At 30.5% G+C, this 17,064-nt stretch overlaps 1 protein-coding gene across 1 annotated transcript; it reads left to right on the top strand.

Annotated features, from left to right (window-relative positions):
• The first annotated feature begins 5,654 nt into the window (after nt 1-5,654).
• LOC132736594 (uncharacterized) lies at nt 5,655-16,221 on the top strand. Its single transcript, XM_060723753.1, has 2 exons — nt 5,655-5,728; nt 14,924-16,221. The coding sequence occupies exons 1-2, from the start codon at nt 5,708-5,710 to the stop codon at nt 15,464-15,466; spliced, it is 564 nt and encodes a 187-aa protein (XP_060579736.1). The 5' UTR covers nt 5,655-5,707; the 3' UTR covers nt 15,467-16,221.
• Nucleotides 16,222-17,064: the final 843 nt, after the last annotated feature.

Genomic DNA, 17,064 nt, shown 5'->3' with positions numbered 1-17,064 from the left:
CCATTATTAAAATGCAAAATTGTACTTCTGACCAGTGTAACTGTAGTATATGCAAATGTTTTCCGAGGAACAAGTTATCATAAGAACTCAATCCTTCGTGTAACAGAAATTTTAATCTTATAGGAGATGAATTCTTTCATGTTTGCTTCTTTTTCTCAGAATGAGTAAACAATATTTCATTGACGCAGTTACTGATGATGAACACGTAACAGCCCGAATTACGAAAATGTACTGTTTCAGAAATTTTTTCGGGCTCAGATGTACTGGCCATTTTGTAGCCCAGCATATTTGTGCAAGTTTAATCTATATGCAACGGTCGCCCTTTGTAAAGGTAGCCATCTATGTTATAACACGCTGAAGTTATATGTAAAAGGCCTGAAGAAAACCATATTATTCTAAATTAGGGTTTGCACCCCTTATTATTTCGACGCTAACTGTTGTTTAACACAGATGTTAATAATCAATGAGTTTATTATAAGCATGTATATCTATAAAGGATAAAACAATTTTAGGAATCTTCGACCATTCGGGAATTATTTTGCTTGGAAATTAATGCGCCTTTCATTTGACCATCTTTAGGCAGTGATCTCCCCTGAATATTGTCCGCGTTAGTGTACATATAAAGGGAAGTAACCGCTTCAAAAAGCGGCCTACTTTCGGCATTTGCAATTAACAGCATCAGACTCTAAAATTTCGCTACCATTATTTGTTTGGTCTGACGACCGAAACAAATAAAAATAAGTCGGTCTTTCAACCGAGCGATTGATACTAGTCCTTTTGTAGAAATTGAGATATGTTGCGGGAAAGCACCATTCGTCCTTCAGCTGTTTATTTATAAGCATTTATAAAAACATTAGCAGATCGCATTTTTTGAGCATCAAAATTTTGCCTTTTTGCAGACAAAACATGGAGCATAAAACTGTTTCCTAAATATGTCAACTGGTAAATAACATGCACAACAAAATGAGCACCGACCTTTCTTCAGCCATTCATTAGAAAAAAACCTTAATTTGCTTGTTTACATCAAGGAATTAAGCATTATTATAGTGTTCTAATTTTTTAATATGTAAGAATCCACCATTCCAGTGGGCGGATCTTAATTCTCCATATTTTTAAACTGTCATATTCATTACTTAATAATTTCACTTAATGATTTTACTCTAAAGATTTGTGCACAGTGTCAAAATATACAGATAAAAGGAGCAAACATTTGAAAATCTCTCGATGAGGATTGGATGAAAAATGAAGGAATGGGCTGAGTGAACTATTAAATATCTGAAAAAGTATAAAATGTGCCGTTTTCAATAACTTTTTCATCACTGATGGACGACTTTCAAGTGAAAAATCAAATGTTCTTTTTTTAGTAGTCATTCTTTAATCTAGATTATGTCATTTGCTTTTTGGAACTTGGTCCTTCGTAGCGTATTCTTTAATTTTTTTCGCCGGCGTGGTGCATCGCAGATAGATTCATTCTTTGCTTTTATGTTTTTTTTCATTGTATCGTTTGAATCGTGTTACATTGCTTTGGCGATATACATGAATATTAATCGACATAATTCAACAATATTAACACTAGTTTGTTGTGTTGGTTCCGTCGTATTTAAGAGGATGTTGCTTTCATCAGTTTAAACATATTATATGCAGTGCAGTAATGTGTCGTTAAGGTAGCAAAAGTAGACAAAATAGTATACATGCATTTACTTCCTTACAAAATACTAATGAACTTAAATTATAGCAACGGCCAACCGAGCATCGGACTTAATAGAAGATATTTCATGAATATGAGTCACAAGTATTTGTTTCAAACGGTAAGAAGATACCAATAAAATTAAAAAAGTTTTTGAGAAATAAAATTGATATCTGAGGTATCATGTGCAAATATTTAAAAGTGATTTGAACATACTTCTGTCTGATCTTTTCGTAAACTGTCCCCTATAATTGCTTATTTTATTCACAGTGCGTTTGAACACGTAAATAAAGTTATCTGTTGTCCCATTTGCATTTGCAATGTTATTACGTGTAAAAGCGTTTTAATTACATGGCTTTATTGCACTCCTGCACCGGCTCTCCTGCGCAAAGAGTTATCTGATAAGATATTGTAATATTGTTAGTCTGATGAAGGTTGTGGCAGATACGTTAATGCATGTGATAGATCAATATTTAGAAAACTAGAGTGTTGGATTCCTTGTTATCCGTTTTTTTGTGTTTTTTTTAACTAAAATTTGCAAATTACAATTGGTATTCATTCTGCCAAATATGTAATAGAAAGAGCATCGAGACACGAGGCTATCTGATTTGTACGAGGGGGCGTACGAGGAGGCGTAACCCCCGAGTATAAATCAGATTGGCGAGTGTTTTGATGTTCTTTCTCTTTTATTTCATAGTTCTCTGCCGTCACAATAAGTAACCCCCTGCAAAAATGAGCCAATCAATGGGCATGCTCTGGAGTGCGGGTAACTAATATGTGCATGTAGATGTATACGATTGAACTCTGACACATTTTCAACAGAAAGGTCCTCAAACTATGATACAAGGATTATTTATTCATATATTATTTCAGCAGTTGATATCAAAATGGTACACTTTTGATTCACCAAAGCACAGTTTAGCCACGGTAAACTACAAACTGTAACAAATGACTTCACTTATCAAGGATCTGCTGGTTACTTCTGTACATGCTAGAGCAGAGGTACAGTGCTGATGACCGTATAAAATATTTCATTATCAATCTCGACATAAGTGACCTGCTACGTTCGGGAATCGAACTCGAATCGCCCGGATCCATAGTCAGACACACCACCAATTGTACTCATTGGGCGGTGCACGATATAAATATTATAATTATTGTTAATAAATTCTTTCTTTTTGTACTTTTCATACTGCTATATTTTTATATTAAACACTAGCATTTGACTTTAAACAGAATATATTATTAAAATGTAATTAAATAATAACTTACATTTTGTTTATGCATTTCTATATAACTGATTTGTTATGCATCTAATATTACATTATCCAAACGTTACTACGTCCCTCTATAGACAAAATGTGAAATGCACATTCGTGAAAACTCCGCCTTTCGGGGCGGGCTTCATGGGCAGTAAAGTCTATAGAAAATATGATATATTATATCAAGATTGTCTTACGATTTTTTTATCGAGACGCATAAAATTGCATTTTATATCAAACACGCACAAAGCTGCACAATTTATTTGACAGGACAAGGAAACTACGAAGGAAGATTTACTGAACAAACAAAAATGTTCCTAGTTATATGAAAGCAAACGAAGGACAAGTTGCTTATATAACCATCTATAGACCATCCTCGTGGGTTTGAAGATGTTACATAGGAAGAAATTAATAATTACTGGTTAGGTACCATTGGAAGTCCTTAAAATGGACCAACTATCGAAATATGATCAATCTGTGTTAAAACCGGCACGTTTTTGTCATGTTACATTCTTTAAATAACGATATTATTATTATTATTATTATTATTATTATTATTATTATTATTATTATTATTATTATTATTATATGGGTGACATTATGGGGTTATGCAAGAAAGCAGACGACACACAGGATAAAAATCATTAGTAAAAATTACTGACATTATATTAATAAAAGGCATATACTTCTGTAAAGGTTAAAGACATGTATATTACAAGCAACAAATAAATTACCGTAAATGGAGATTAATGCTGAAAAAAGAAAACTATTCACTATTTTTTCATTGTAAAGGCGAATATCTCGTGTATTTTTCACAAACATACTCAACCACCATAATCACAACACCTACGTTTGTTTTTACAAAAAGAAATTCAAGCCACAATAAATGATGCTAAATTAATTTTGTTTCAATATAAGATAATTTATGTTCGTTTAATTCAAAATAAAGGAAAAAGCAGTTTAATTGTTTAGATATTATTGTATCGTTATGATAAGAAATGTCATTATTCTCTGATCATTATCAGCAAAACATCTAGATGTTTATCCGTCTGCAACTTTAATGCGACTGTAATGCGTCTGCTTATAAAAAAAGCACGAGTGAAATCCCCATATACAAAATTGTAATTAAATAAAAAGTTAAATAAACTATTTTGAAATTTGTCTATTATTCAAATATTCGCCATTCATTGACAGTATGCAAAACCAGGTGTTATTAGGACAATGACAAGGTTTATCAAAATGATGTTAAAAAGGTTTATTTGCTTGACGGTTGAATTGGTTGCTTTTCAACCGATAGACCATATGTTAAATTTTTGGCCATGGTTCATAATGCTATTTCCCCATTTACTTTAAATTTTTTCAAATATTTTTTGTCCTGCCTGAAGTCCTTACTTTGTTTGATTCCCGTATATTGCATATAATGTCTTCTTTAAACATTCATTTAAACGTCACGGCAAAATGGACTACAAAAAAGAAGGGAAAAGAAATCACTAGTAAGAAAGAAAAAGACAACACTTTTTAAAACAGTTATTCTTGGTCCTACGCCCATCCTGTTTAAGTCGTTTAATGTATTTCTTATTGGCGTCAGACAATTGAAACACTCAAAACACTTGATTGGGCACTATTTTAGGCCAGTCACGGATATCTATTACGCAAGACAAAAACTTAAATTCCGCTAAAGTGGACATTGTACAAATGTACATTGTTTTATCTTTGATTTTTACTCATCCACATGACTGCGTAGATAATGCTTGGAAGGAACTTTTTTGTCTTTGTAATATGTTTTGCTCCCAACAATAAGTTTCAAAGCATGAAAATTTTACTGTGTAGTTTCAGACAGTCCCATTTAAAATGATCATTGTGATCATCACTCACCTAGACCAAACTCAATTGAATCTTCATTTAAATCTTTATTTAACTGAAGTTTGTTTATTTATTGTTGATATGACATATAAGATAAAAAGCATGACAAAAGCAACACACCGTATGTCCAATGGTACAATACAATGCAATACAATACAAAAGGGGCAAACGATCTCTTAAGAGCAATGAAAAAAAAATAATTGAAAATTACACAAACTCTGATTTATTGAGCCTGTTCTTCAAAGATAATTAAATTGAAATTGCAAAACCTCTCATGCCCCCTAGCACCGGTTTTAAAGGTATAACACCCTTAACACCAAACTTTTCGAATCAATGATCCCAAAGAGGACAAATACAATAACGCTTCAGATGGACTACATGACGACTTTAAATTGAATAAAAAAAAACGATTAAGCAGTTAAATAATTGTAAATAAATATTGATAATATTTAAATCAATTATATCACTGCTTTACAAAAGTGTGATTATGTTCATTTAAGCAGTCTCTCTTTGTTTTCGAGCCGAATAATTCTTAACGCATAAAAATAAATAATTAAACGGAAGAAACCCACAAAAGCTAAAACCCTCTTATAAAAAATATCTGGTTTTAATAACTTCTGGAATATTAAAAAGTATACAAACTCATGATACTAAAATAATGAATATAATAAACGGAAAACAAATGAATATCTATGATTGGCCTTCTCTTAAATATCAAACATATTGTTTCTTAAGGCTTTGTCAATAATAAGTAGCGTTTTTTAAGTGATAAATTTTGAAATGGTTTATTGTAAACTAGTATAAATAGACCGTTATTCGCTGTCATCTCTACTTTTCAATTCGGAGACTGTTGGGAACGAATATCTAATTTGTCGTCTGCTCTGCTGGAAAGGAAATGGCGTCCCTAAATATACAGGTGACGATTAATTTATTTGTTTAATATCTTTAAGATTGTCAATTTAATTTCTTGTAATATTTTAAAACATCTAAATTACTTAAAGATGGCATGTACATGGCTTTTTATGTGATATTGATAAAAATGTTTTGAAATTAACGCTTTTTATTATTCTGTTATATTTTTTGAAACTTTTTACAAAATACTGCTTTTACAAAATACTGATTATAATATATTGAAAAGTGATAAATATAAGTTGCAAGAACTTGTTTCGCAATCGAGCTTAAATAAATAATTATGTTTAAACCAATATACTGTCTACAAAATTCATTTACACATTTCTATTATAAAAACATTTTCATTTAAATCTAAATCTATTTAAAATTTACAATGTTGGGTCTCAAAATAAAATTTAAATTTCCAATTGAGATTGATTTTACGATTAAATTTATTTATCATCAGATATATTACAAAGAATATTATGTACATTCAAAGATGAATTAAATATTGCTATATATAGCGGTAGTATGCAATCTGTCATCAAATGACAACGCAAAATTAGAATACAAATGTTATCACAAAATTAGAATACAAATGTTATCTCAAAATTAGAATACAAATGTTATCTCAAAATAAGAATACAAATGTTATCTAAAAATTAGAATACAAATGTTATCTCAAAATAAGAATACAAATGTTATCTCAAAATTAGAATACAAATGTTATCTCAAAATAAGAATACAAATCATATTTCATAATGTAGAAAGTAACAGTAACAAGGTACGCGAGACTTAATAAAACGACATTTTCGTCGAGAAGAGCAGGTATACTTAGATAACTTTCCAATCATTCCAGAATAAAATTAGAGTATGAAATAGAAACATTGCTTTACTGTATAAAACAATGGAGTTTATATAGGAATGACGTCATTTTCTATTTAATTAATTAATTAATTAATTAATTTATTTATTTATTTATTTATTTATTTATTTATTTATTTTTATATTGTAAACATCCCGTCGACTTGAATGTAAAATATTATTTTATTCTAAGATATCGCTAGAATATTACAAAAACAATAATAAAGCGCACCAAATATTGGCTTTAGTACTTCATATACATTTAAAAGAAATATATTTTGAAGTTTTACTTCCTACTTCAGTCCTGAAAATGGGATATCTTTTATCCTAAATTCTCTTACTGGGACTCCAAAACAAAATTTATAAGAGTTTTTAGCTTGACTATTCGAAGAATAGGAAGAGCTAATGCAGTCATCACCGGCGTTGGCGTCTCACTTCGGTGCAAGTTGGTACGTATCTCTAAAACTACTGAAGGAAAATGGTCTGAACTTCATCTGCTCGTTTGTCTGAGATTATTTAACGTGAATAGCACAGATCCCAAAACTCTGAATACCTTTTTACCGAGTTTTGCCCCTTTCCTTACTGTCAAGCGATACGCTACTTACGGAAAACTCTTTTGAGTTGTTGATTTGTGTTCTCTTATTTGCCAGTATGAAATAAGTTTCCTAAAATAAGTACCATTAAATAGCAAACCCTTTACGGACGACCAGACTTTTTTATGCATGTAATCATTTATTTAAAAACGCATCTTGATTGACTTCAAAATAATGTGGACAGCTTGTTTTTACATCGGCGTGAATCAGGCGTTTTGCTTCAGTGCATAAAATGCATAATTTTCATGCATATTTAAATATATTATTTATTTTAGGCAACTAATATATGTATGCATAAATTTCTCGTGCTGCAAAAAACTGCAGACGGCGCCAGAATTGAAAAAAAAATTACATTGCTTTATTAAATACTAATTTCACATGATACATGAATTAAAGTATATAAATTATCGTGCCCGCCTTATTTATTTAATTGTCGTCTGTTACTAGCAGACGACTGTTATTGTTCTGTTAACATTCCAATATACAATTGTACTGTACTGAACTATATCACATTGCGTCAACCAATATTGTTAACCAGTATAAAACCTTCTGTAAAAGACATCTGTATAATATCAGTATGGTATTAAGCAATAAGTTCTGAGCCGTGTTTCATATTTATATAATATTGACAACAAACGTTGAAAAATATTAGCCAATGATGATAATATATTTGAAATAATATTGAAATAATGGTTGAAAAAGGAATTATTGAAGGACTCTTTAGTTATATAAAGTTTAAATCTGAAACATTGTTTTAAACAGTATTTATTAAATAAAATTCAATCATATTCAATAATTTACAATAACATAATCTGATACAAGATTGAACAAGAAGTCAAAAAGTCACAGACTTATGCAAATTTCTTTCCAGCAAACAGTAAAAGTATAGCATAACGTACAGTATTACACGTATTAGTACACTTGTGACTAACATGACATAATTACACTTTTAAAAAGTGAAATGAGTACAAATAGTACAACACACGAAATATAATGAATATAACAAATGATGTGCGATCATATATTAAAATATCATCTATAAGTAGGACTTGGCACGAAGAAAATCTGAAAAATTAAAATGCTAAACAAAAATTTTTTTTCCGTTTATTTCTGTAAAATGATATTTTATTTTTACATTGTCGTTGTTCATATAGAATAAGATTTTTAAAAGACGGACGCAATTTTTTTGAAAGCATCGTATTTTGTTAAAATATTATTCTGTGATTTATAAAATATCAACAACAACAAAAATCTTAGAAAATGTATTTCTTTAATATTTTAAGTAAACGACAATATTGTTCAAAGACGAACGCAACATTTATGTAATTGTTGGAAATTTTGAAATATTATTATTTCATTAAAGTAAATTAAAAAAAAAACATATCTTAGTAAAAATAATCGTGAGTAGTTTATGTCTGGATGTAATCATTCTTTGTTGCAATATTATACTTTCATTAATGAAATAACAAGAAATCGTAGAGAAAAATTAAATAAACAAATGATATTAGACGATTTTTTTAGTTTGTAAAAAAACAAACAGTTTTTTTCTTTTAAGGTGCCCTCACACATAACCCACGACCTTACTGCGACCTGAAAACTAGTAAAATAGCATTTTTCTTTCGAAAATCGTTGGTTTTCTTTCAAATTTCTCTCGCAGACAGTCCGGGGCTCTGCAGTCTTGTGTTCAGTACGTTTTCTCTATGTCCTCAATACGACCCTTCTACGTCCATGGCGTTTCCACTGCGACTGTATTGCGTCCCCAAGGCGACCCCACGGCGATCATCGGCGACCCAGCTGCGACTGTGCTATGTTCTCTGCGTCCTTACGGCGACTCTACGACGACTATTGCGTTTGTCCGGCGACTGTCCTGCGACTGTACGACGACCCTACTACGTTCTTGCTACGTCTATAAAAACAATACCTTTTACCAGTAAATTTCATTCTGAGTCTGACCTTCAACGAGTGAAGACGTATATTTAATTAGTATTAAGTTAAATCATCCATATTATTCCAAAGATGAGAGGCGGACGAGGCAAAAGAGCGAGGGTCTCTAAAGTGCTACAAGTTGACCAAGTCGCCGCTTCAGATATGCAGTTTGGTAGTGGTTCACAGTGTGTAGAAATAGCGTCGCCAAAGGTTTCCGAGCAATTTCTTGTAATTTCATCGGTGACTCTACGGCGTCCTTAGTACGAGTGAACTACGTCTATTGCGTTCTTATTGCGTCCTTACTACGATGCTGCTGCGACTATGGCGACTCCACTGCGATCCCACGGCGACCTAACCAGGACTCAGCAAGAACGCAGAGTTTCTGCGACTGTTTTGTGCATGTTCAAAATAGTCGCCGACGGTCTGCGACCTTGTGCGTCCTTGGGTTCCTCGCTACGACCTCGCTGCGACCCTGCTGCGTCCATGGCGACTGTGCTGCGTCCTGGGTCGTAGCAAGGTCGCAGTAAGGACGCAGTAAGGTCGCGAGGTATGTGTGAGGGCAGTATAATGAAATTTAAAAAAAAATCAATAACTTTCGTTGAATTAAACTAATACTTCAGGTGGACATATGGTATTGTTGACAGAAGAGCGCAACATTACCTTTAGAATTTAGTTTGTTATAAACATACTTTTTCTTCAATGAAATTTCAAAAACAGATATGTAAGAAAACATGTTTCTTTAATACTCCAGGCCAATAAATCAAATTATTTAAAGGAAACGCAACATTAGCTTAAGCATTTCGTAGCTTGATACAATATCTTTATTTCTTTTATTAGATAACAAGAACAACAAAAAATCTTCGAAAAAATATTTCGTGAATATTTCAGGTCAACAAATGATTTTGTTCAAAGTCGAACGCAATATTTCTTTCGTAGTGTGGGATGTACAAAACTATTATTGCATCATCTTAGAAAATATAGTCCGATCAAAAGTCTGCCAGCATGTTTTAATTAAATCATTATCACATCTTTGCAAGAAAGAAAATGTTAAATAAGGAAGGTTTTATCTTTCCAACAAAAAGGAAAAAATAAGTATTACATTTAGCAATAAACAAAAAGTGACGATCATGTTCATTTAAACGTTTCAAAAAAACTTATTAAAGGGGTTGATTATAAAAATAATATTTTTTGCTGTTATTTTATTTTGAATGTTTTGTATGTGTTGTTTACAATAAGAAACGCGCCGTTGTCATGCTTTTTAAAAATAATAACATTATATCAGAGACATAGATTACATAGATTGAATAAATGATGCACATTTTTTAAAGAAACTACTTATTAATTTTTGTTACAAAATTATTCATATGACGAAAACACTAGCTCAGTAGGTATGTTCTGATGATTTTCTATGTGAAAGTCAAAGAAAGTTACTAATATTTTAACATGCAACAATAGATAAAAGATTTTACTTTCAAATGGTGTATTATATAAAGGGATCAAATGTACACCCAGTAAATTTTATTTACTACAAAATGCCTAATTTTTCACATTTTGATAGGCATGAGTGATATTTCAATGGAGTATATAGGAGCTGCTTATCTCTGTTATCTATGTCTCTGATTATATATAATGTTATATAGAAAGGCAATAATGCGAAAAACTTACTTTCTAAAAGTAACATACATTTCGTATTGAAACTTTATATATAGTATAATATTTCATTTTAGTTCTTTTACTTTTTTAATTAAATAATCCACTGAAGTTTTTTATTCAGACGGAAATAGATTTATATGTGATTTAACATCTCAGTTGAATCAGACACTGTCAAGTTGTTTTCTACCAAACGGACTATACTAATTTTATAAATGATACTGTATGTCAAAACCGAAGGGCATTAACTGAAATTATCCAAAACACAATTAAAATACAATAAATCAACTAGATAATAACCATTTTAATAAAAAAATATCATGGTATTTTATTATAATGACAATATACAAAAGGAAATACTCAAGAATAAGCCCTAAGAGTATTAAGGACAAAACCAAGAGAGACTTTTTTTCAAGAAATAAATTTATATTGTTGTTTTTGTACTTAGAATGAAGGACACAACACCCACATGATTTTCAGAGAAGATTGTCTTTTTTTAAAGCATTGAAATGAAACACAAATTTCTAAAGTGATTTCAAATAATCATTTTTTTTTATAAAAGCAGGCGTCGTTCTGTAGTTAAGATGCTTTGTTCTAATTTTAGAATTAAGATCATTATAAACTTAGTTTGTATCAAACTGCATGTCTGAACACTAGCATGCCAATTAGTCATTAAATATTCGAAAGGAGATTAATAAACACTAGTATAAAAACATCTATATAAACTCAATCTGGAAATTTCAAGACATCACAAAATTCAGCAAATGTAATAAAACGCATACTTTCGACGACCAGTTAACAGTAGTAGTATTACGAAAATCATGCAAAACCATTTACAAAATTTCTTATGAATTCTCAGCCTTTAAAAGCCCCAGACTTCGCAGCCATAATTAACTGCTGACAATACATAATTATCAAACAAATTAAACAAAATGTTTATAAGTACATTCATACCATGTGTTATATTTAAAAGTGAATTCATTGCCTCGATTCGTTTCCAAGCCAAAGTTTTCGTTGCATTGCTAAACGAACTCCCTCTAGAAAAAAACAACCCCTACATAATTGAATGAACTTACAATTTCTATTTCTTTTCCAGCAAATAGAGTGAAATAGGAATCCCTGCGGAAAGCCCAACACAGCAAAATTGAAAATGTTGCAGGCTCGATTTGATTGAGCCTGTTCATGGACGGTACAAATGTCTATTTGAGAGAGTCACTTATTCTACCACCCTTTCTAAAAATAACAATGTCTTACACATGATTTGACACTGCCATACATTGATTGTAAAATAACAAACAATTTGCCAGCAATGCCTGAGTTAATAAGCTTATAGCATAAACAGGTCGTATGCCTTTTTATAATCTAAAAACAACATATTTTAAAGGATTTATTTTTCATCTGCTTTTCAATAAGTGAATTCAGTGTAAAAAAAAGCATCAACTTGCTAAAATGAGACCTTAATCTAAATTGTGCATCCGTTAAAATATCATAATCAGTGGCCCATTTCTTTAACCTATCATTCAAAATAGCACAAAACAACTGATAAGGGTAATACCTCTGTTATTACTTTGGTCACTTGAGTCACATTTCTTATATAATGGTATTATAACCCTTTTTGACCAACTAGGTGGAAATTTACCCTGCTCTAAGAAATTATCAGATAATAACTGACTAGGACGTACTAATACATCAATACGAACTTTAAAATACTCATAAAGTATATTGTTTATAGAACAGGCATTTATCAGAAGACAATACTTTCTTACAGATAATGTACCTATACATATTACTCTATAGTTAATTGTATTGATCTATTTTGTATTTTCGGCCTGGGGCCTTTATTACTAGTAATAAACTAAAACTGAAATATCTGTTCCAAGAAAAAATCCAAATATGATGATATCTCCGACAATTTTATTCTCAAAAGCAATATTTTAGATACTTTGCATCCAGGTTTCATGATCGTAAGCTTATGAAAAGATTCAAAATAAACGATAATGAAAAGTATAATCTTTAAGAAGTATAAATTTCTGTTCGGTTGGAGACTTGCAGTTAACATTACAAATCTTATTATGGGCATCTAGAGAGCCCATAAACTGACATAATGCACAGTTATTTATTTATGTCTACAATGATCACAAAAGTATTTCTAATATTTATTAAAAATAAACAACAATAGAAATGCATCATTTGGATATTTTTATATAATATTACTTAAAAAAGAAATATTTATATGAAGTAACTTATATAGTATGAACATAAATATCCAGAAAAATATGTTGTTCAGGAAAATTTTATTATTTTCTATATAAGAACTTGTTATATCAGATAATGAATGTTACACTTGACAACAACATCTATGCTATAAATCTTCCATAGTGTGGTGTTATGTCTGAAATCAACGTTATTTTGTATTGTAATTGCAGACAAATTCACTTACAAATTATAACTGTCTCTGCTATATATTTAACAAGAATATTATATAGCATATTATATGAAAATAAAATTTATCTTTTCATTTGTATAGAATTAATAGTTATGAGGTTTAATTCAAATAAATTGAAAAATAAAGCACAAAAACATATTTATAAAACAGGTGAACCATCTAAAATAGTAATATATTGATATATTTCAAACAATATAAAAAAAATATTAAAACAGTTTCAAAATTACAATCAAATCCTTTTGCATAATTGTGCAAACAATTTGCAAAATTATATTGCATTTAAATCTGTGAAATACGTAAGCGTACTGGTGCCAATTCATAATGTTCTTTAAAAATATAGAACCTAATTAGAATGTCATAACTTCTACGAATGAAGTAGCTCAAAACTCCTACGTAGGACTTTTTAACTCCTAGGTAGGAAACCAAAAACATAATTACGTAGGAGTATTTAACTCCTTATTACGCTTTTTAACTCCTACGTAAGAGTTTTCATAATCCTATGTAGGACTTAGTAAGTCCTACAAAGAAGTTTTTAAACTCCTTATTTCCCACATAGGAGTTAAAATGTTCTACGTAGGCGTTTAAAACTCCTAATTAGGCTTTTTTTTATTTCCCACGTAGGAGTTAAAAAGTTCTAATTAGGATTTAAATTATTTGCAATTAAATAATGGCACTAGGGCGCTTCCGTAGTGAAAGCATACCTACAAAGATATGCATATATTATAGAGATATTTTCTTTATAAGTTTACGATAGACGCGTTGACAATAATAGACCTTTCAATTAAAGGAACTCAACTGAGGTTTAAAAGCCTAAAACTATTACACTGAACTCTAATTTCTTACATTGATACAGTAATAAAAACAGAAAAAATTATGATATTTCCCAAAATTAAAAATTACATTTTGTGTTATTCTAACCGAATTTTGGTAAACCCTTGAACGCTTTAAATTTTGGAAACTATTTTTAGCAATTTCAAAACAGACCATGTGTACGCCTCCATGATGGCCAACTTTAAATGTTCGGAAAAACATTTCTGTGACCAGTTAAAAAACCGTCAACAGGATTCTACTATCATTCCTGTAAGTTTAAAATATTGATGTATTTAATATACAGCTTTATGCTTTACTTGGCAAACTGTTAGCTTGTAAATGGCTAATTGACAAGTAAAGAAAACTCTGAATGTGACAATATAACCCATGCATTGACTTATAAATAGTAACTTGCATATGTATTCACAGTTAATATATAGTAATCATTCTACTCCTATATTTAGCTATTTGCAGTAGATGATATTTGACTGATGTTTTGATGTTTAAATTTTTATGTTCATATTTTTTCTTGTCTATTTTCATAATCGTAAATGAATCGGGTAATGCATTCCAATCGCTTATTGGTTATTAGCATTTGGAGCGCATTAAATCCTTTAAAACATACATTCTATTAATATATGATAGGCACTTGTGATTAACGTCAATGAAATGATGATTATTCATACAGCAGCATGCCTTCAGTTTCATCATAATTTTTATGAAAATTTTAATTTAAAATGTATTTAAAAGAAAACAAAGTGAAACATGCCAGCGACTCGCGTGATATAACTTATTCAACTCGCTGAATAATTTCAGTATTGAATCTACAAGCATTATCATGAAATAATGAATACAAAAGAAATTCAAATCAACAGATATATATTTACTTTTGATAACATAGATTGACAGGTTCATATGTTTTGTTTTCCAGTGGTCCAGAGTAGTCCTCCTCACAGTGCTATTGCTCAATTTCATCTCACCCTCTCTTTCTTTGGATACAGATAAGACACCTATCGACAACGAGCAAGTACAAGAGTTTTCAAGTATATTAAAACAACTGAATGAATATTTTGACCAGAGAATGTTACGACATGAGGAACCTGAAAATGTCAAAGAAACCAACGATACAAATGTGACGAAGGATAAACTTTTATCAGAGGAAGAGAGTATAAAAATTGAACGGAGATCAAATGCTCACACGCCATGGTATTGTCATTCAACCGTCGGATGGAAAGATCTTGGTAACCTGCATTATCCTCGATTTGTAAAAGAAATAAGGTGCACGGGAAATGCGTGCATGCATGGATTTTACAATTGTAGCCCAAATTATTATCCATTGAGAGTTCTATCGGCAAGAGAAGATTCCAGCAGGGTTAACCAAGATGTCGAAGCAAGTTTTTTACCACCTGGTTTGAGACAGAACTGGACATTGATGGAAATCGACATCTCTGTCGGTTGCATGTGTGGAAATTAATCAGAAATTATTTTAGACATTCTGACATTGAACATCCCCAGAGAGGACATCTACCCAACAGTATTAATAATATTTTAGTTTAATTGGTTTTTGTAGGGTTCAATTAATTTTTTATTTCTTTTATCAAAATGACAAAACAATCAAATCAAAGCAAACGTTTTAAGCTTCAAGAATGTAACGGAAACATCGAATAAGCTGTCAAAATGCTATTATTAGGACATAATGTCATTTCTCTTAACCAAAACGATGATACTTACGCAATATTTTATCACAAAACTGACAAAGTATAGTATTCTGCGGAAAGATGACTTTTCATATACAAAAAAATATTTCGCTTTAACAAAAAACGAGGACTACTATACCTATTAACAACGCGTTTGGTTGTACTGCAAATTCGGCCGGATGTATTTTAATGGCGCATGCACATTCTGCCTAAGGCAAAAATAACCATTGCTCAACGTATGTAGATGTTCCTAGATAATTCCAAAAAAGCTCACTGTACAAAGAATTAGATTTTGTAAAATATAAATATTTTTACAAGACAAGAACAAAAACAAACGAAAAAATGAAATGTTGAGATGGCGTCTTAGTAAAATATAGCGGCTTAGTCTGACGCTTGATATTTGACCTTTGTTCAGTATAGATATTTTATAAGAATTAGCATAACATCTAGCGTTTATAAGTAAATGTACTGTCTTCCTCCTTGTTCCCTTCAAAAGATGAAATGAATGAAAATGATTGAAAATTGCTGAAACGTGTATTAAGTATACTTGATTTTTCCCAGTGATTATTCTAGTTATAATTTCTTGTAAATAAACTCAGTAAAAAATAAATTCAATAAAATAGCAACAGAACTACTTTTTTGTTTATGTTTTTATTACACTCGATTATTATCATGCACTTTGTAAGCGGGAAGAAGATGTTTTATCATCACTATTTGTAAAAAAGACACTTTTCTTTCATTTGTTAAAAGCAAACACGATCTTCGAAAAAATTCAAACAATAAGTCGTTGGTTTAAAAGGTCAGAATTAAAAATAAATAAATATTCGATAAGGATATAAATGTTATGAAAAATATAAGGCGTACTAATTAGTTTTTCATTTAAATCTTATATTTCCGCTTCAGAACTCATTATCAGAATATTAAATATTGCTTATATTCAAGTTTATTTAATATTTTCAAAAGTTTTATTGGTATGTTGTCATATTATTCTAGTCTTTCGGGGTACTTGTTTTCAATATTTATTGTGTTAAAGGTCAGTCTGACTAAAGTTCAGATCTACTTAAGTATTTTCTTGCATGTAGATCTGATTGCCACCGTATTTGTTTCGCCTTCTTTGTGATTCGGTTTTCCCGAGAAAGCTATTTTTAGCCATGCCATCAAACCGTTTAAATAACGCTAATTCCTCACTTTTCGGGGGATTTATCGTATATTTACTCAAAACAAACAAATATGCTCTCTATTTATTAGTGTTAAATGGACGATATTAATTTATTTATTTTTGTGACTTTATTAAATTAAGATAAAGACTTTATTTCATCGAGATTATTTCAAAAAGTATTCTCCCAATTATGACCGTGTCTATGGAAACGAAATT

This window comes from Ruditapes philippinarum, unplaced genomic scaffold, assembly GCF_026571515.1.
Source record: "Ruditapes philippinarum isolate M1 unplaced genomic scaffold, ASM2657151v2 ctg4665_1_1_1_1, whole genome shotgun sequence".
NCBI lineage: Eukaryota > Metazoa > Mollusca > Bivalvia > Venerida > Veneridae > Ruditapes > Ruditapes philippinarum.
The sequence above is the reverse complement of the archived record's forward strand: the minus strand, read 5'-3'. Positions and strand labels throughout refer to the sequence as shown.

Coding starts and splice junctions, on each gene's coding strand:
- LOC132736594 (XM_060723753.1), top strand. CDS start 5,708: ATGGCGTCCCTAAATATACAG. Junction 5,729..14,923: donor TGGCGTCCCTAAATATACAG/GTGACGATTAAT, acceptor TTTGTTTTCCAG/TGGTCCAGAGTAGTCCTCCT.